We start from the raw sequence: 21,430 nt of genomic DNA on the forward strand, positions 1-21,430 counted from the left end.
GTATTTTTCCCTGCATAATTAAGTGAAAGCAGCATTTATTCAGAAATTCTACATGTTTAGATGTTTACTTGCTTGTTCTTGCCACACACCTCTTGTTAACGGTTAAATCTGCAAACTCTCACCTTCAGTGGTATTCCAGGGAAAACCACATTTCTAGAAACTGCATCCCAGAGGCAAAGAATTGGGGTAGTTCTCCCTAAAGAAGCTGCACACAACAGCAAGGTGCGATTCACAAATGTGAGTGCAAGATCTCAATAGAGGAATAGTGCCTGGGCTCTTCCCTCATGCTGCAGAACCTTAAACACCCGAGAATCCAGCTACGTCGTTACTTGTAAAGCAGTCTGGCAACGGGCTTGAATGTTGCACCACACCTTTCCATAGTGTTAGATCCTCAGCATGGTCCCTGCTACAGTTTTGGCCCAAGAAAGGCAGTACTTTGACAAATGCCTCTGCACAGGCCACAGACAAGCAGAGGCAGGGGCATCCCCAGTCAACACTTTTTGCGTGGTGGAGAGAGGGTTAAAATACTTTCATTGTATTACCATAATCCATGACACAGCAGTTGGCCACAAAGCCAGAGACTCTTTGTTTAATTTTTATTAATTATTAGTACAGACATAGCCCTGGTGCCCCATGGATTATTCAGTTACCATTTAACAGGGACACATAGCCTAATACTAAAAAGTCAATGCTGCTCTACAGAATTGTCCCTCACAAGCACCTTTGATCAGTGAGGTAGCAAAGCTTAACTGGAAAGAAAAGAGAACATGATTGTGTTTTCTGAATAGTCAAACTGAAAGGCATTCCCTCTAGACACTACTCTCTCTTCTCATCATGGTACGGTTCTTGTAACACCTACCTATTCTTACAGCTTTGAGAGGCAAAACTAGAAAATATGGAAGTGGGAGAAGAACAAAGGAGCATAGTAACTGAGATAGTGCAATAAAGGATGAAGAATATAAGGGTTAGTTTTCAAAGAGTTTTCAAAGAATAACGGAGAATGAGCAAAAGGTAAGGGCAGTGTGTATGAAAAAGGCCATTAGCCCCCTACTATCTGCTTCTGCAAGTGCCAAAATCTCACATGACTTTGTCCCTCCAGAGATTATGAACCTCTGCTCTTTCACCCAAGTAAACTGAATCTGTGGATCCTCTCTCTTGAAGTGGAGAGAGGAAGTGGCACTATCCCATGTTTACCAGAATCTGAACAGTGTCTTAAAACGGCCATGAGCTACTCACATGCAGGCTGTGCACAGCGTGTTTTCAGTAAACACTGTGAGGAAGCCATACACAGTAGACACTAGCTGCTGTCTGGAAATACATTTATTTTCCATTTTTAAACAAGGAAATGAAACTCAGTTGTGAACTTTGTGATCCAGAACTTAACAAGATTCTGCAAAGCACCCATAAATTTGTATTTATAGGTATCTTGTTGGCAAATTCTATATGACTGGTTAAGGCAACTTCTTTGGGATGAGGGGTGGTTGAAGACATTGCAAGAACAAAACTAGATTCCATCATCAGAAATAGAAGGAATATGAGGCTTAACATCCAAGGACTTTATGGAGACTGACTACCGAAACAGCATTTTCTCTCACTCAGCTCCACACAAAAATTTCAAAATCACAGTAAATCTTAAACATGAGCAATATTTAAGCAACATTTCTAGGTAACTTGGAAGATAGCTTGCAAAAACCCACAATACTAAAATTTATAGAACATATGTTTACGTACATTTCATAAAAATATGAACTAGATTATAGTCTAGTTAGTCCAAAAGCTTGTCTTCAACTTCCTTTTTTAGTGTATCAGAAGAAGACATAAAACTGGTATAGACACCATAAGAAAAACCTCTTCAGAAGTTCCTTCTGATAAGAAGCATTACTCTGTGTTGTCGCCACATAAAAGATCTCTTATCATCCATGTGCTCTCCATAAAATGTTGCCTCATTGCTAACTTCTAGTAGCATTTTCTAAAGTAAAGTAATATTTAGTTGAGGGGTGGAATTCAGTTTATTTTTAAACAAATTTCTAAAGCATCTGAGTTTATTGCCTTTACATTTCCTTTTATTTCTTTGGTGCCCTTTTTCTTAAGTCAGAAAACTGTAATTATGAGCATACAATTTTTGAGCATCTATATTTGCAGAGCACTTTCTATACATATAGCACTACAGTTCTAATCTTCTAAGTTCCTTCCTCATAAGCAAATCTAAGCCCCGATAGTCTCATTGTTTGGCCTTACAGCCCTTTTATGTCTTTATTTTGATAAGGTCAAAACCAAAAGCAATCATACTTCATGTAAAAATACGCTAGCAATTTATGTAACAAAAATATGCAAAAGTCATAATAGGTTATGCTGGAAGTCCTACTTGTCCAGCATCTTCTAACAGTGACCAAAAAGCTTCTTAGATGTCTCCAGCAAAGAGGGTGCTGTTAGGATGCCCAGCCTGCACTTCTCCTTCAGCTTCTGCCTTTGTGTTTTCTACCCTGATGCATTCCCCACCACCACCCTGTCTTTCTTCTTCCATTTTTCCCCCCATAGTCATGCTATTTCTCCCCAGTATATTTTCCTTCATTCCTTCATTTCCTCCATTAATCCCCTTCAACCCCCAACAAACTTCCTTTCTTCTTGTCAATTTTAAACCTGAAAACATGACTCAAATTTTTATAAATTTTTTTTTGATCCTTCATATATTGATGTTTTCAGTTCCTCAAACATCCAGGAGAGCAATTTCTAACTTTTCACAAGGCTCTAAAAACAGCTTAAGCACTGCAGTAAGTAAAAGATGCAGACTGTTTATACATAAATACAAGCTCTGAACATCTGATTTTACAAACACGCATTGTGTGCATTGGAAAGCCAGACATGACCTATCTGCACACAAAAATCAAGACATTTCACTAAGTGGGAAGAACAACAGATTTAGAGGAATGCTAAGCAGATCCTGGGGGTCTGCTCAGGCAAGCCACATGTATCAAAAAGACTACTACACACAAAGGTGTTCCTTCAGACTTGATCAGAGCTCAGTCCCCCGATTGTGGGTAATCCTGAAGCAGGTATGTCCTTCAGAAAGACAGTTCTTTGAGACGTTACTGACAAGTACATTCAGACTGTGACTACATTCGCACTGTAATGTGGGTTTATTTTTAATGCTAGCAGTATCCAGGATGGCATGCCTTCTGTTGATAAGGATCATTTGGCTATTTAAGCAGTTGTGTATTCTCCTTTCAGCCAAAGATTCCCAAATTCTATATAGACTACAAAGGGATAAGCTGCAAGGATGTGTTGTGAAAGCATATACAAAACAAAAAGTCTCTAAAAAGAACAGGTAAATAACTAGTTTTTCCTCTTTTGAGTGCCCGCTACTGGGGAGAAGGAAGAGCTCTTTTCACACAACCAAAGAGGATGTCACAATGCACCCTCCCTCCAGGTATCTATGTACATTGATAGGACCCCTTCCAAGCCTCCTGTTCTCTAGGATAAACAGTCCCAGCTCCCCCAGCCTTTCCTTATATGAAGGACTTTAGTAGCTGGACTCCCTCCAGCAGCTCCATATCTCTATTGCACTGGGGAGTGAAGAACTGAACCCAATACTCCAGATGCAGAGGAGGTTTTCGAGATGCAGATGAACAGGATGTTAGGTAATCTCATTTAGGCTCCCTTTTCCACAAAAGATTGGACTAGATGACCTTTTGAGGTCCCTTCCAACCTGAGCTGTTCTATTAACTTGGAATCCACCAGGACCCCCTGAGTCTTCTTCCACAAATCTACATCCCAGCTGGAAGGCTCCCAGTACATACTGGTGCCTGGGGTTGTTCCTCCCCAGGTGCAGAACTTTGCACTCACCTTTGTCATTCTTCTAAATTTTTCAGAACGGTGATCTTATGAATCAGGTCTCTTGGGAGGACCACAGGAGAGCATGGTGCAAAGACACCGAAGGGTCCAGACCAAGTTTATCAGGACACAGCCAGACACAACAGCTTCATTTCAAAAACGAGCATGGCAGCCCCGGGAAAATTAAAAAGGAACTAAAGGTGACCGTGGGAATCCGAGCAAGAAATATGATGCAGCAGACCCTGAGTCTGCAGCAAGGAACAAGGTGGTGCAAGAACCCCAAGGCAAAGGAGAAGGGGAGTCTGATGTGGAGCTGGAGCAAGTGAGAGAGATTACAACTGGTTTTCTCAGACAACGTTCAGTTACACAATGCTTAAGAGCCACTGCTTTAGAACATAAGTCCTCTGCTACTGGGATTCTTCTACCACAAGTGTTCAGTGATCAAGAAACAAGAGTTCTAACTCTAAACTATAGTTACTGATTTTTAATAACAAAGACACTGTTCCGCAGACTTTGAAAAGAAGTGTAAACAACAGCCTAGTATTTTTGCCAAAGCAACTAATAGGAATTGGTTTCAGCTTTTGGAAAAATGAGAAAAAAAATAGTATTTTATTGTTCATCCTCATAGAAATTAATTTTTTCCATATGCCAATTAGCATTTCCATTTTTCATTAATGCATTTACTCCTATTTATACTATGCAGACCTTTTACATTGCCAAAAGGACATCACAATTAGTTTTCTGTATTTCTTTTCATTGGTTGAATAGTAGGGAATATGTTTTTGTGGGTTTTGTTTTGTTTTAAACCAGGTGATTTCTTCCTGACCCACAACTTAGCACCTGAAAGACACTTGGTGTCTTTTTAGAAAAAGAATTTAGATATCTTTTGAGGCAAAGAATTGTCCTTCACTGAACCACTGAAGAGAACATGTCCCTATTTTGCTCAACTACCACTGAACTTTCCTTTCTATAATGTCATCTCAGGGACAAACAAGACAGATACAAACACAATGTGGAAACAATTAATAGGTGGGCCTCAAAAAAAAAAATGACTATAGCAGCCCAATTTTTAAAGACTATTTTCCTTTTAGAAAACATAACAGAGACATAGTAAATTACTTGCGGACACCTAAAGGAAATATAAGTCGAAATATTAAACCAATGACACAAACTTCTAGTCAGTTCTGTTTCTCAGCTACTAAGATTTTCAAAAGCATGCAAATTATTGAAAAACTGATAATATAGATGTCCTGAAATTATTTCAGGAATTGTAGAGGATTATGTCATAAGTAACATCACCAGAAAAGACAAAAATAAATGCAGTGAAAACTATAACTGAGACTATAACTATAACTGATTCCACTGATATGAGAAAGGATAAATAGTAGAAAGGCAATGTAATTTGCAAAAGTATGTTGACAGATAGGCCAACTACACTCTGAGTCATCCCAAAGATGAACAAATAACAATTCCTCTATAAACACAGCGATGGGCATAGCCCATTACTGATGACGGCTCCAGCGATAAAAAAAATATAGCATTCTATTTACACAGGCTGTTGATAAAGAACTTCATGCACATGTTAAATAGTACGGCCTCAAAGAACAATAGAGGTTGATGAAAAACCTATATCCTTACTCTTTTTATTCTTCACAGTCTTTGCATCTTCTGCCTAATACAGAAAATATTAACAATACGTATTTGTGGCAGGGCATCTTTAAGCAAACAGAAAACTGATAGCCTAATTCTAACCATTAAAAAAATATCTAAAATACTAGCCTAAATAGATTTAAATCTGAAAACCACAGCACCTTCATCTTCCTAACTTGAATTTGCATAAGCATTCTCATTCTAAGCAAAAATTCAATCTAAATCTGTTGTTATTATAGTCCTACCTGGACTGAATTTGCATTCCTTTTTCACCCCTTGCATGGCATACTATCCCATTCTAGAACTAACATTCAATCGGTCACAAGGACCCTCAAGACCTGCATCTCCCAGATTTGGAGACCAATGCCCTTATCCTGAGACTAATGACTAGAGTGGAAAGACTCCCTGTGGAGTAGGCTGTAAAAACGAGCCTAAACCCCACTCTCTCTTTCACAAGAGGCCAGAGATTAACAGCTACCTGTTGCTCTTTTTTTCAGAAGTCTATAAAATTCTGAAAAAAATAATTCTTCATTCCCAATTTTCTCTCAGTATCCCCTGACCCTATACAAAAATACGCACCTTCTTGGAAGGGCAAGTGTCCTATTTTATTTGGAAAACACTGTAGAAAGCTCCACCTGTGAAAGCTTTCCCACCACTCAATTGTTTCTTTCTTAAATCAGTGGTCTAAACAGCTAGTGCACCTGAGGCAGAAATACAGAAAGATTAGTTAGGAGTAGATTAATGTCCTGTTCCCATGTCTGTATGAGAACTCCAGAAGTTGAGAATACAGGTAATGGGAAAAGACAAATCCTGAAAGAAGTCTGGACAATCTGCAGCAATATCAGCTAAATCATGGTGTGAATATTAGTTTGTTGTATGTCATTCATTTCAAAAATTCACCCAGAGCAAAACAGAACAGGCACTTCCTTCAGGAAAGAAATATCTCTCTTCTGTTGGAATTCTTTTCTCTGAGAAGGACTTAATATTTTGGGTGCAGATGTGAAGCTAGTTTAAGCAATCAGACAGCAATCATTTGTCCCCTGCTTTTGTAGTTTTCTATTGAAGCATTCCGAAACTCTAAAAAGCACAAGAAAGAGAAAATAGTCTCACGGAAGCAGTTGATAAACACCTCTCAAGGATTCTGTCAAACAGGCATTTAATAAGGACAGCAATGAAGATGGAAGGAAGGACACAGTATATCTTCTTTACAGCACCTTCTAATCCTTTTGTAGCTATTTGTGGTAATCACTTTTTTAAAAAAAGTATAGAGCAGCCCACTTGGGAAGCAACTGTTTCCCAGCAAGTTTTTCCTCATTGAAGGCATTTATGTTTCTAAGAAGTCCTGGAATGACATCTAAGCTTTCAGAATTTTGAGAAATTGGAGGAAAAAATAAAAGTCATCTTTTCACACCAGGGAAACTGCTGCCCTTCATCAACAAATCTGCTATCACTGTTGACACTTCTGTTGAAATATATGAATGCAGAAAACGTTTTAGAAGTTTCATTTTTTATAGCAATCACAATAGATGGCAAGGCACAATGGCTGGATGAAGATGTAAACAAAACTTAGCTTCCTTATGACTGTCAGCAATTGTTCCTTGCTTTCCTGAGGCAATATGTCAATAAATTCAATCTGCTTCAATTAATATACCTATTCTGTTATAACTAGATGGTTATTTCCAAAACAGAATTGCAAACAAAATGACAAATAACTCTTCCCTTAAAAGGTCCTTTTCTCTTTTTTTTTGCCCTAGTACCTTTATAAAGGGGTAATGATTTCATTAGCACTGTTCATTCTTTTCATCAGCCCTTGGGACAACAAAAGAATTTGAGATGGAAAGTGAGCAAGTCTCTTGCTGGAATAAAATACCTCCCTTCTGTTCTCCTTGAAATAAATGTAACAGCACTAATGGCAGGAATCTGCCATACTATTTTGGCATGCTCCACAATTTCATCATAAACCAAAACAGAGTTTTATTGGAAAAGTAATTTTGGTACATATATAAGAACTTGGGCAAAGGAGTAAAGAGCCGCATGCACTTCCTCCTATACGAGGTATACTATTTCTATAATCCCCTTGCTTAATTAGAGCAAGGATTTTAAGTCACTGGGATACAGAATGGAGGATGACAGAACTGCTCCATGTGGAGAATGACAGGAACTCCAGGTAATAAAAGTCTTCACATTCCTTTAAGCTCTCAACCTATTAATCCTGAATACAATGTACTCTAAATAAAAATATCTTTTAACTTCATACAAGATGCCTCAAGTATAATATTTATGAGACAGACAAAGATGCAATCTAATCATAGTGATAATCTGGTAGCTGTAAACATGTTCTATTGAGAAAGAATTCCAAAATTCTCTTACTGCAATGACCTCTCTATGGTATTGGAACCTTTCATATACAATGCCTATCAAGACCAAACTCAATGAACTATACTGAAGGGCAGGTATTTGATATGTTTCAATCACCTTGTCAGATGAAGAATGACATCCCTGCACTCAGAAAAGATCAAGGTCTGCCTGACTTGTATAGTACCATATGTGAATACTGAACTGACATGTTTATTGGTCTAAGTCTTAGCCATGAGTTAAAATGTATGAGAGCAGCTGAGATTACTCAGAGCCATTCTATCATACGATAGCATGAACTGCTTGGGCTGATACAGATAAGGAATCTTTGTCCTTTACTAAAGGGAAAGTATCTGTTATTATTTTTGTGCATAATATCATAGAATCATTTTGTTTGAAAGACAATGTTCCCCCAGGATCACTGAGTCCAACCATAACCTAACCTAACTCTAGCACTAAACCATGTCCCTAAGAACCTTATCTAAATGTCTTTTAAACACCTCCAGGGATGGTGACTCCACCACCTCCCTGGGCAGCCTGTTCCAATGCCTGACGACCATTTCTGTGAAGAATTTTTTCCTAATATCCAATCTAAACCTCCCTGGTGCAACTTAAGGCCATTTCCCCTTGTCCTACCACTCGTTACTTGGGAGAAGAGACCAACACCCACCTCGCTACAACCTCCTTTCAGGTAGCTGTAGACAGTGATAAGGTCTCCCCTCAGCCTCCTTTTCTCCAGACTAAACAGCCCCAGTTCCCTCAGCCACTCCTCAGACTTGTGCTCCAGGCCCCTCACCAGCTTCATCACCCTCCTCTGCACTCTCTCCAGTAATTCAGTGTCCTTCTTATGATTATTATTGTTTTATTTTAGAAGTCAGAATAGTTTTAAATGTCCTTTATGTAAAATAAATAAAATGTCCTTCTTATGATGAGGAGCCCAAAACTATTGCAGCTTTACAGGTATGTCTGGTACTCTAAGCCATATGAGCATCCAAATGTTGTTAGTGATCCTTGGTCCAAGGGTATAAAGCAGCACAGGCAGCATCTCTTGGGCAGAATTGGCAAAAATTATTTCTCTCTCAAGTACACAGAAAGCATGCAAAACCCACAGGAGAAGGTAAAGATGCATTGTGCAAAAATACAGATCTTGCATTCAACACAGAAAGAGGAAAGAATGTTACTTCTCTGTTTTGGAGAAAACTAGTCAGAATAAGATTGGAAAACTTTCTTCTGTATTTTCTTAAGGCTTGTAATTTGAGGTCTAACTTAAGTGATGGGTGAGATTCAACTACTTCTAGTGTTATTCTCCCTAGTTCAAATGTGGATATGACAAGTTACATGAATTAACATTCCCTCTTTTATGGTTAGAATCATTAGTATCTTAGCTATCACGTTCAGAATGAGAAAAGTAAGTAACAGATCATAAATTAAGCCAGCAAAGCTTGCACAAAATGAACCTTGACAGCTTGTTCTTCAAATATGCATAAGGATAGCTGAAGAATATAATATTGAAAATACATAACTTTCCCCTTTCCACTTTGTATAATTTCTAAAACTCCCCTGGAGAAGTTTAGAGAAACTGAACTGAAAACATCCTATAAAACTTCATGTTGCAACAAACAATCTTTTTGGTAATAGGCTTTTTTGCCTGTCCCTTAGAGTATTTCAACAGAGAAGCCATTAAATTTCAAAAACTATCAAGGTAATCAAGGTTAATCGTGACATCCTGTGGTTCAGGCTGCCAGAAAACTCCATGATCATGGTACACAATGCCACATGAATGAGTGTTTGTGAAAAGTACCAGTAACAAAAACCCCAAATCAAAAACTTGCAGAGCTCTCAATCTTATAAAGGAGAAGTATTTAACTTTGAACAGATAGCACAGATGTATAATGGGTCAACTATTCAATCATACCTGCAAGTTTTAAAATTATGACTCGGAATGGCATTCTTCCAATTAGTAAAAGTATCGACTGGTGCTTTCTTATTAGAGACACTCAGATACTATTAACTAACTACCCATTTCAGTTGCAACAGTAAAGTACTCCACACTACACTAAATAGAAGTTAAATTACAATAACTTATGTAGTATAATAATCATCCATCCAGTCCTCACCTAAAAAGTCTTTTGGGTCACTGATTTTCATGGGAGAAAATTATTCTCCTTGGTGCTTAACTTTCCTTCATTCACAATTTTCCATCGCTGGGTTTGTTTTCTTATTTTCCCTCCCTCCATACTCATGAAACTTTTTCTTTGCTCCCACAAGTCTCCAGTCTTTCAGATTTTTTTTAATCCTGTTTTCAGTCTGATACAACAGAAGAATGTTACAATAGCTCTGCTTTGTATTATTTGCTGTAATAGCCTCAATAGACAACATTCTCTAAACTATTCAGTATAATCATCAAGTTAGTAAATGAAAGGTGTTACATTTTCTGAAATTAAGAATATATTACTTAGTATCAAAGGTGCTTAAGAATATCCATGGAATTTTTTTTCCTAAGCATAAAAACATACTAGAAGAAAAGGTATCTACTGGTAATTATTTATATTTAAGAGTAACCAAGAGTTTCTAGGATGTGTTTTGAAAATAAACTGTTATTCATTCTTTGTTGTAGAGATTGTCAGATCTGTCAATGTTATCACAAACCAGTTGTTCATCCAACTGCTCATGCTGTGACTGATACACCTATTGAATACAGAGCCACAGACTATTCCTCCCTGTGCAAGAATTCAGACCTGTGAACTACAGAATAGATGTAATAATCCAGGTTCAGTAAAAACAGAATGCATGCACATAAGTGTCATTCATCTCTTAGATCTGTTTGGTCATAAAAAAAAAAAAAAAAAAAACTAAAAAAAAATTCAAAGACACAAAAAAATGCTGTCTCTGTTGCCAATGAGTTTAAGCCTGGTTTTTTGTGTATGAACACATATTTCCCCAATACCAGAACTGAAAACATAGCTCTACCCATCTGCAGAGCTAAGGGAAGAATTATAGCACCTTCAAACAAGAGGCCTGAACTATAAAAACAAGCACATTGAATTTAAACTTGAGTATTCTACACGCAATTATTAGAAGACTTAGTTTTGAAATGTTAATTAACAAAGAAAATTAAAGTTCTCATATCAAGCAATTCCTACCAACAATTTTTGGAAAAATTAGTCTTTTCAGTGTAGAAACTTCCTAAGAACAGAAGTATAAATATTTTTGTTTTAATGTATAAATAGTGCTACCTTTAATTTCCATCAATTTTAACCATTTTGATACTTGCACAATTGAATATGTAGGCAGAAGGCTGTGTGGAGTGTGCACATTATCACACTCAAGCAACACTGACCTTTCTCCTCCCAGTTGAAAGAAAAATGTTCCTGTTGTCCCTTTTAGGAAGTCTTCCCTCTCCAATCTGCTGATATGCTCATTACAAATTAATTGTCTACTGTCATCATTAAATGGTGTGTGTGACCTTTGCTCTGCTAAGCAGTTATCATTACTTCTGCAAAGATTACTCTTCATAGAGGGTTCTTCAGAATCTGGATTCTCTTCATCTGAAATTGCCAAAGAGAATATATTTTGTAGAAGTGATATAATAACTACATGTGATGGAGTTCAAAATGAATTACTGTTTGTCATGTTATGTGATCAAAATTTGCTTATATCTATTTAAAAGGTGAGACAGCTTAAGACTATTTAGAGCAAAGTAGTCAAAGTCTTCTTATGAACATAATTTCTAAAAGTCTTTTGGATTTGTGTTTTAACATTTTAATTTTTTTTTTTTTTTAATTTCCATTTTACATATAAGTTGATTGTACCTTGTGAAATGAATGTTTATATTTCAGGATCTGTATATTATGAAGGACCTGAAGCAAAAGATAACTGTAAATCTTATACCTTGGTATGTATATATGATAAGAATCTGCACGAAAAACTTAGGTGAACATTTGCCTGATCCCCAAAGGGAAGAAGAGGTAAACTCAGGCTATAATTATAATACATTAGGTTCTCAACTTGTCCAATTAGTAACATCAACTTTTAAGGCTAATGGATTAAACTACATATAGGGGTATAAGATGTAAATACATATTTATAGAATATGTACATAATAATGAAGTAAAGTTTAGTACTTTTTGTATAAGACTTATTTTGCAACAAGGTTAAAAGTGAGATATTCAGTCTATCGTGTAAAGTAACAATCCCAGGCAATGTAAGAATTGTCACTATTACAAATAAGTCTTCATTAAAGACAGGGTTCCAGCACGTTTTATCATGACCCAATGTAAAGGAAACCAAAATGTCAAGTCATTCCCCATCTGCAAGAAAATTACTTTTAAATCCCACATTTAGCAACTTTTATTAAGTCTCTGCTAAGGAAACTTTTAACAGCAAATACGGTGTAGTTGGAGGCTTGTTAAGACATATAATTCCTTTTTACTCCTCCCTTTTTGCTCAAAAATCCACCAGGGAATCTCCTTAGATGATGCCATCTCAATATCTCTTTAAAAGATATCAGCATTTAATGTTATTTTTCTTCATTGAAGAAAACTTTCAGTTAAAATTCCTTTACTTAGACACCTATAGAAAAGAAATGCACCTGAGTAACTTTAAACTCACTTTCACAAGTGAAAGTCAGTGTCATTTCTGGAAATCGCATTTTCAAATGGCCTTAAAGTCATTTAAATATTTTAAAAATTTACTCGGAAAGGACACCTAGGTCCTTTGATATAATAATTAATGTAATTAACACTATTAAAACCCATCATGCAGGCTTTTTTCTACAAAATAATATGTATCAAAACAGTCTTACTCTGATCAGGAGAAACCATTTTAGCAGAAAGGAAATTTCCCTGAGAGGTTCTTCTAAATAAGCGTGCCCGTGCACTGTTGACTTTTCTAACCTCTGTGGCGTCCGCAGGAGGCTTTGGAAGGCAAATGGAAGAATCTTCATCTTTTGTAAAAGTGACTAGTATTGGTTTCTGTCACAAAGATAAAGAAGACATAAAATCACAGGCAATTTCATTTTCATATAAGCAATAAATAAATAAAAAAAGAAACCCAAATTATTTATACAATGGGTTAAGCTCAGAATAGAACAGATTAAAGTTACATAAGTTCACTTGTTAAAAAATGTTCATTTTCATACCCAGAATCTAATGATAGCATTACACTGAACAAGCCAGACATCTATACCATTAGCATCACAGAAAGCCATGTAAAAGCAAACATCTGGGGTGCAGAAAATAAAAACTAGCCTGAGTAGAGCAACTGACACTCCTAATTATTTATTTCCCTTGTAAATATTCATTTAACATCATCTGCAGTATGCTCATGTGTCAAAAAAGAAATTGTGCCAAAGACTTGCACTAACAATTCTAGAGGCACGTCTATTCTTTCTGGTTTGTTCTTGAGTACTAAAGTAGGATTTCCAAAACACTTCAAATGTGTCCATATCATTTGTACCACTTCCTATCACACTCAGACAAATCACGCAGATCAGAAACACGCAAGTTCTAGTTTTATTTATGTCAGTATCTTACGTGACCAACCCGCTGAACCTCTGGTACAAAACATTTGTGCCCTACACAAACACATCGACCTCTAAGATCAAGGTTCTCTCCAATTTCCTTAAAACAAGTTCTACATCTACAGTGTACTAACTTATCTCCATTGGTAAAACAGAAAAGGCATTTTTTGCATTGGTCATAACAGTAGTTTTCTCTATTTTTTTCCACTCTCACACACAAGAGAAATGAAAATGTAACACCAGTATTTTAATCCAACTGTAGATATATCTAATCTAAATATAAGTATGGTCCGTTTTTATTTTTTAATTTGATTATTATAAATACACAACTTTATCAAAATTACTGAAGTATAACTTTTCTTGGAATTTTTTTCAGCATTTCCTAAATAATGTTACATTTAGATTACTATCTTGAAGAAACAATATATACAGCAAGCCTATTTGGCTGTTTTAGCATGCTCTCTGTTCTCTCAGATCCTAAACAAATGATTGTGACAATCTTATTTTTAAAGATTAAACATAAGATACCTGAAAGAATAAATACTTATGAATAGAAAATAGTCCAAAATTTCCACAGAGAGGGAAAAAGGATTCTTTCAAGTACCTCTATCTGGTTTTTAAATAAACTACAATCATTACGCTTTATAGATGTGTAAGTCAAATAGCACAATCAATCTAGTTACTTTCAAGTTATTGATCACAGAAGCACAGAATGGCTGGGGTTGGAAGGGATCTCTGAAGGACATTTTGCCCAAACCCCCTGCTCAAGCAGGGCCATCTAGAGATGATTTTGCCCAGGACCGTGTCCAGGCAGTTTTTGAAGATCTCCAAGGACAGAGACCCCAAAACCTCTTCTACCCCCGCTTCAGTTATTTATATATGGAGAAGATCCTCCCTGAGGCTTCTTTTCTCCAGGCTGAATGGTCCCTGACCTCTCAGGCTTTCTCCAGTCCCTTAATCATCCCAGTGGCCCTTCACAGGACTCTCTCCAGTTTCTACAAGTCTCTCTTGTACTGGGGAGCCCAGAATGGGAGCCACCACTCCAGGTATGACCTTACCAGTGCTGAGCAGAGGGGAAGGATTGCTCGCCCAAACCTGCTGGCAATGCTGCTCCCAAAGCTCTCCAGGATACCATTGGCTCTCTTCTTGGTGGCAAGGGCACATTGCTGGTTCAAGTTGATGCTCATAACCTTTTTCTATTTTAGTAAGTTCACACAAGAAAGTTGACACAAATATCTGTTTTCTGATTCCTGTTCATGTCACTTAGAATTATAAAGAAATATAGCAATTTGAAAATAAATTATTTTCAGGTTTATTTGGGGGAAAAAGTGGCAAAACTGACTTTGTAAGTCTCAGATTAACATTACAAGAAGCTTCCATTTCTCTCCAACCTGTTTAAACCATATATTTTCCTAACACTACTGATACACATATTTTTATGCCAGTACTGAACAGTCATTTCCAGAGCACTCACGTGATCCAGTGGGCTCAGACGAACACCAGACACTGGTCTTGATTCAGTCACATCAAAACTGGATGCATGAAGACTATTATAAAGAAATGAAACATAATATGAATAAAGCTGATCCAGTGTTCTGTGGTTGGGTTTCTTTTGCTGTTGTTGTTTTTGCTTTTTATTGCATATTTCTTCCCTTTGCCAATGAATACAAGGGAAAGGAGGAAGAAAGGAAGAGTGACAGAGAACTTTAACACCATCGTGTTTCTTCCACGAACGCTATTTAACCTGGATATCCAAGAATTCAGCAGCATCAAGGGAGAAGAATTACAAGATCTGCACATCTGCCATGATATGGTTTATTTCATATACATCCATAACAACTCTCTAATATAAGCTTAAATTCATGCACGAAGCCAACTGCAGTTTGTGGCCAAGCTATCTGACACAGGCTGCAGAACAACGCGGGGCAGAAACCCCAGGCTCACACAGGCATGGGCATGCTGCTCGCCATACACAGGAGAAGCATGGACAGAACAAGCATGGATGTCAGCCAGAACGACCTCATTACCTGCTCACTAACAAGCAGCCAAGTCACTCTCGGGCTCCTGCCTTCTGTAAGGGCACAACGCTATGCAGCAAGGAACACCTGAGACATTAAGTGCCTCAGGTCATGCTGCCATGAAAAAAGCATCAACCCTGACTTACTTGTATGGTCACTCAAACATGTTTCAGCGTCCCTTCCAGCATGCCTGGACACTTAACATTACAAACACAGCTCATATCTCCTCTTTACAGTCATTAGGTTATACGGCATATACGGAGAGCAAAAACACACTGGGAAAATGTAAAAAGCCCAATAGACATTTGTTTTTCTCTTTCATCACAGGAGACAGATCTATTAAGCTCTGCGAATTATGCTACATAATAAAACTCCTACAATTGAGTTGAGACCTACAATTTTGTATTTTAAAAGACATGAGAAAGCTCTGAAAAAAAAGATCTAGCATACAGTTTATGTGGAAACAAGCAAGCTTTCACAGCTTCTAGGAAAAAGTTGAAGGCTATCTCAATTACAAGCATACATTGCCTTAAGAAAAAGGTGGGGTACAGATCACTTTCCTATACTATTCTCCACATACAAAACTAGTGTAATGACTGCGTCTGGTAGCTCTGATCCACAGGAACTTCCTGGACAGGTAGATTAACATCAACAGTAAGGATCATCAGAAGAAAGCAAGGATGTGATTAGGAATACAAACTAACACACGGGGGGAAAAAAAAAAAAAATCACCAGAAACATAATTACAGAATCAAATCTTTTGCTGCTAAAGGATATTTGAAAAAACACTTGAAGCTACGGTACCTAAAAACAGAAGGGGGTCTATTCTGAGGAGCTCGTGAGGATCCGGATCCAAAAAGTTTCCTTTGGTCATCTGTAGGTGTGAACGGTCTCCGAGTTCTTAGTGTTCGCAGGACATTTCTGGCTTCATTTATAATTTCAGAACTGGTCGGCTGTGGGACAGAAAGCCTGTAGAATGGTTCTGCCTTTTGTGTATTTTTATTCTTTGAAGCTTGCATTCCCCTGCAAAGTAGTGCACAAGAAGAACACTGTACAACATAATGGAAGGTATAGAATATAGTGTTAGCTTTAAATTATAACCTATTAATTCATCAATGTTTATGCTACCACAATGTAGTTTAAAAGGATATTATAGCAAAATCCTAGACAGTGGTGCAGTAGTGGACAATAAGGCTTGTTGATATTGTATTTTCCTCACAATTTCTCACTTCTGTAGGAAAATCCTGAAGAAGAGCAGAAAGCATATGACATGGAAGACCTTCAGGTTTTTGAAGGAGCTAAAATACACCACACTCAGTACCGACAGTGCTTTCTGGGCCAAATGTAGTACTCTCCAGTACTACAGAAAACATGTTTCTTAACACCTGGTTACTTATAAAACATCATAACCAAAACAAGAATTCAGTAATATGCTGTAATCGGAAACAAAGTTTCTCTTTAACCTAAGAAATACCCAAATAAGTTATCAACCTTACCAAGGGCAGCTTCCAATAAATCAAAGAGATATTACTACCAGTAACTAAACCACAGTCACCAGTAATTGATAAGCAGAGACAAGGAAGAACAGGCAATCTTTTTTCTGCAAGAGAAACAGCTCCTGAACCCACCCTCAAGCACATGCAGAAATAGCATTAACATAAGATAAATTATCAATCCAAACTCTGAGTCTGTGTTAAGTCTTGCTGCATCTTGTAGCAAATGCAGTGAGCAGTGAAAGACTTGCTTCATCTTTCAAGCCATGCAAAATCCATCACTATCCTGGTGCAATTCTCTGTAGATACCATCCTCGTCATTTTACAGCCAAGTCATAATGAACCTTAAACCATCCAAAGTTCCTCTTCTGCTTTTCAAACTTACCTAAAGAGAAAAATATGTTTCTGCACTGTCTTTGACTCAGACCATCTGGTAGGTTCTATTCCCTCACATAGTTTAGGACAATGAAACAACAGTAGATCAGACGCCATCATCTTGGTTATTTCTACACTACGGAGCAAAAATCCTATTTCTCTAGTTTCTTAGTTCACTTCTTCCTGTTCTGCATTTTTACATTTCCAACTGCCTCTTCTGTTCTGTCCTTCAGAGCCTGTACATTCTGGCACAGTTTCTTTAATTAATACACAAACCAACCCCTTCAGCTGAACTACACAAGATAAAATTGGATGCTAAGGAGCAGTGCACCAACCTCTTTCACTAAAACATGCATAATTACAAAACAGAGGAACAGATCAGGAGCCTGTCAGTGTTTTAAATCCTTTTGATTACCATTAATACGTTACTTTTCTTCACTGTGACTGAATTTGGCCCTCTATGCTCCCTCCTCTTCCCTCTATTACAACATGATTCAAAAGAGTTAAGTAAGGAATTCCACTGCAGCCATCTGAAGCAATTATACAGCCATTCCCCACTGAACAAGGAAGGTAGATTATCATTCCCTATTCTCCCAGCTACTAAGAATCAAGATTTTGACCTTCAAGTGGAAGGTCTTCTGCATAGGCCATATGTCTGATACCATTATTATCCAGCATACATGGAAAAAATAGCTGTTAATAAATACTAAACGATAATCAACACAATTCTACAAATCAGAAATTTGAACTAATTCACATTTCTTCTTTTCGGGTCTATATATTTCCATCGACCTTGCTAAATTTTAACATAAATCTTCTCAAGAAATTTAATATCTTACATTTCATCTCTGAAGGACACCACTTTCTTTAGTTCTTAAAAATCTCTGTGCTGTGACATTGAAATGTGTATTTTATAGGAACTCTGTATATGTTCTTCATTGTTAAACTAAGCAGCAACCTGAGAGAGATGATGTGTTTCTGTGGTACAGCACTACCATCAGCTTAAGCTTTTGTTAACTCTACTGTCAACTGTAACTTTTCTGTCCTAGAGGTACATTTATTTGCTACAGTTCCATTATAATAACTTTTTTGTTGACGCCTTCATCTCTTACCTATTTCTTCTGAACTGGCGTAGAAACTTTTCCTACTGTAAGCCTAATTAGGTCGTGTTACTTTGGCACTTCCAATCCATTAAAAACAAGGTTTTATTACTATTGCAAAGGGAACCTATGACTTAGTTCAAATGCCTGACTGAGTTGCGTTGCTGCTTTAGCAGAGAGGGGAGAGCAGCAAGGCTGGTGGGCACAGCCGCCGCTTCCCAGCACCGAGGCTGGGATGAGAGCGAGCCGGGAGCTGCTGCGCTGCGGCGGCAGCAAGCAGAATGTCAGACTTACTACCAGCCCAATGAGAGCATTAACACTTTGTCATTTTGGCATAAGGTAGTATTATACACATTTAGAATTGTGGTAGTGATACAGTACCAATATATTATTAACTGATATCCCACAACCATTAGCTAGAAAATGTAACAGAACACAGAGAAACAAGCACACAGTGTTACAAAATGAGAGATGTGTGTATGTATATATATATAAATATATATATAAATATATATATATATCTATGACAAAATAAGAAAGCTTACTCTTTCTTGCAAGCATTTAAGAACCACGAGTAACTCTTTACCCGAATGAGTTTGGCTGCTGTGCCGTCACAGTACAACCACCATCTCTTTCTCAAAAGAAAGACAATTTGCACTCTCTATTTTATAATGCCTAAGGCTGAAACAATTAAGCATCAAGCAATTGCTCTGCTACAGCAGCACTCAAGAAAGAAGTTTCATCCACTCTCCAGTGTCCCATGCTGCAGAAGTTTTGAGGAAGCACCTTCAGGTATATTATGCTGCTTCTTTGACTAGAAAGCAACAACCTAGAACCATGCATAAGGGAAAAACCTTCACAGTCACCAGAAGCTTTCTTGACTTTGATGAGAATAAGGTACCTGAATCACACAACTGCAGTGCCAGAGAGTAATTTAAAATATGGTGCAACAAAGTAACAAGCAGGATGTGAAAGTATAAAATGAAGGAGCAGCACAGAAGTGGAAGGAGAACAAGTGCACTGGCTGCCCAGCATACAATGTTTTTACCCTTGGTTTTCATTGTTTATACAAGACTATTTCTGTCTGGTTTTGTATTTATTTGTAAGAATTTATGTTTGTTCACAAACTCTACTCTGTAGCTCTTTAAAAATAAACTATCTCAGTTGCAAATAAGAAATAATTCTAATTGTTAGCGCTTCTTTCTGAAAATCCAGTGGCATTCCCATTTTGCTCCCCAATCCCAGTAGGGGACAAATAAAGGGAATGTTGCAATGTCAACGGGGACAGCATAACTGGTACACACAGATCTTGTCTCCCACTGCTGTCACTGTTTCCCAGGTAGCCTTTAACTTGCACAAATGAATAGCTCCTCTCTGACTCTCTACTGGAAGGCAGAAGAGTATTACACCAGTCTCTGAAAAGCCATACTTGGGCTCTGGTCTTTTTTCTCCCGAGTTGTTTAATCCAGAGGTCTGGTCTTGTCTGTCTAAGAAGAACTGAAAGCAGCAGAGAGTGACATTGGGTCAGAGAACCCCAGCTCAACAGAGGACTGGCCAGAGAACCTCAGATTAGTCCTCGCTGTCTCCAGAAGAGAAACAGCTGCACCCTGACAGCCCTTATCCTGGGTCAATCAGCACATGCGAGAAGCATGGCTGACTATACGAGATGTGGCACCACACTGACTCTGCCATCTTATCTCCCGTCTCAAAGCCAGGGTCATTTAATTGCCAGCACACAGAGCTGGTATACTTGCAATCACTAAGTAGAGTAAGGAGAAACCCTGTACTCGAGTCTTGAACACTGCTCACCAACATCTGAATCCAGGTTCTGTCTGCTCAGGCAAATCTCTAGAATACTTAGCATCCAAATGCAGGCTTAATAACAGTGAATTAATAAGGCGTATTATTAGATACAATCTTAAACATCAGCAACTTACCAATCACAACTGATAAGCTTTCAGCTTGGTGAAATTTTGAAGCAATCACTGTTAAAAAGAAATGAGACCAAAGTTATGAGAAATTGAGCCTGCAGCCTTCAACCAAGCAAGATTTCCAGTGTGGCTGTAAGATAAAATGTCCAAGAAGAACTCCCCATATAAGCAGCACCTGTTGGAGTCAAAGCTGATCCAGGCTTTGCAGAGTAACCCACCGAAATTCGGCAAACAAGCCTCTTCCCTGGACACGGTGGACAGCAAGCTGCCGGGAAGCGGCCCGGACGTTCTCCCTTCCCAGCCACTTCTGCACAACCTCCCGCCCGACTCACCGCACACCCCAGCCCGGGGCTCCGCGCCCCGGAGGACGAACGTTACGGCCGGGCGAGCACGGCTGTCGCCAGCAGCGGGCTCTGAGCAAGACGCTCTGCCTAATGGCCCCGCCAACATCCCCGCCCCCCGCGGCGGAGGGTCGGGACCCGTCTCCGCGGAGCGCCGGTCGCGGTTGCGCTCTCCCTCCCCGCCGCAGCCGGGCCCCGCACCCGGCCGGACCGGCGCCCGCTGTTCCCATGGCAACAGTACACACCGCGGCCGCCGGGCCGCGGGTGAAATGCGGTCGAGGCGACAGCGCGTTGGTGCGGGGTGGGACTCGCACCCACCTCCACCGGAGAACCGCGGCCCCGGTGCCGCCGGTGCTGTGCAGCCCCACGCAATCCCACAGCCGCACCTGCGGGTCTGGGGGAGCCCGGAGACGCCATGGCGCCTGCGCGGGCACCTACGGGCGCATGCGCGGCCCAGGCCGGGGCGGGAGGTGGGGGAGCGGCGCGATTCGGGGCTGGTCTTGGGGCGGTTGGGTTGCTGATTGTCCGCGGTGGCGTCCCCGCACCCCAGGGGAAGGAGCAGTGAGGGGTCCTGCTGCGGCGTTGGCCCGTTGATTGGTGGTTTTCTGGCGGCGGTCGTTTCCGCCGAGCTGTCCTGGCGCACGTTTAGGGCACAGTAAAAGTGGCAAAAGTCCATATTCGGAATAGCAAAGGTTGCTCGCTTTGGAAATGCAGAATGTGTCCTGTTGTGATACCTTCTCTCTGAGGTCGGATTTACAGATGGGACATGGAGACGCAGAAAGCTTTTCAGAGTAAAATAAAACCAGGGGACTGAG

The 21,430-nt window shown here is 39.0% G+C and overlaps 1 protein-coding gene across 7 annotated transcripts in view; it reads right to left on the reverse strand.

Moving 5' to 3' along the window:
* The window catches only part of ARMC2 (armadillo repeat containing 2), a 68,305-nt gene extending 47,280 nt beyond the window's left edge, over nucleotides 1-21,025 (reverse strand). For 3 of the 7 annotated variants that reach the window (XM_071806658.1, XM_071806655.1, XM_071806661.1), the window contains exons 1-7: nucleotides 20,934-21,020; nucleotides 20,281-20,328; nucleotides 16,180-16,398; nucleotides 14,832-14,904; nucleotides 14,416-14,553; nucleotides 12,641-12,809; nucleotides 11,177-11,384 (exon numbers count right to left, since the gene is read on the reverse strand). In XM_071806658.1, the coding sequence (XP_071662759.1) occupies nucleotides 11,177-11,384; nucleotides 12,641-12,809; nucleotides 14,416-14,553; nucleotides 14,832-14,904; nucleotides 16,180-16,394 (803 nt within the window). In that variant the 5' untranslated portion in view covers nucleotides 16,395-16,398; nucleotides 20,281-20,328; nucleotides 20,934-21,020. Of the gene's footprint in view, nucleotides 1-11,176; nucleotides 11,385-12,640; nucleotides 12,810-14,415; nucleotides 14,554-14,831; nucleotides 14,905-16,179; nucleotides 16,399-20,280; nucleotides 20,329-20,606; nucleotides 20,696-20,933 lie in introns of those variants that run through there. The other 4 variants (XM_065835727.2, XM_071806660.1, XM_071806657.1 and 1 more) reach the window with 3 other exon arrangements.
* Nucleotides 21,026-21,430: the final 405 nt, after the last annotated feature.

Source organism: Patagioenas fasciata, chromosome 3 (assembly GCF_037038585.1).
Source record: "Patagioenas fasciata isolate bPatFas1 chromosome 3, bPatFas1.hap1, whole genome shotgun sequence".
Classification (NCBI taxonomy): domain Eukaryota; kingdom Metazoa; phylum Chordata; class Aves; order Columbiformes; family Columbidae; genus Patagioenas; species Patagioenas fasciata.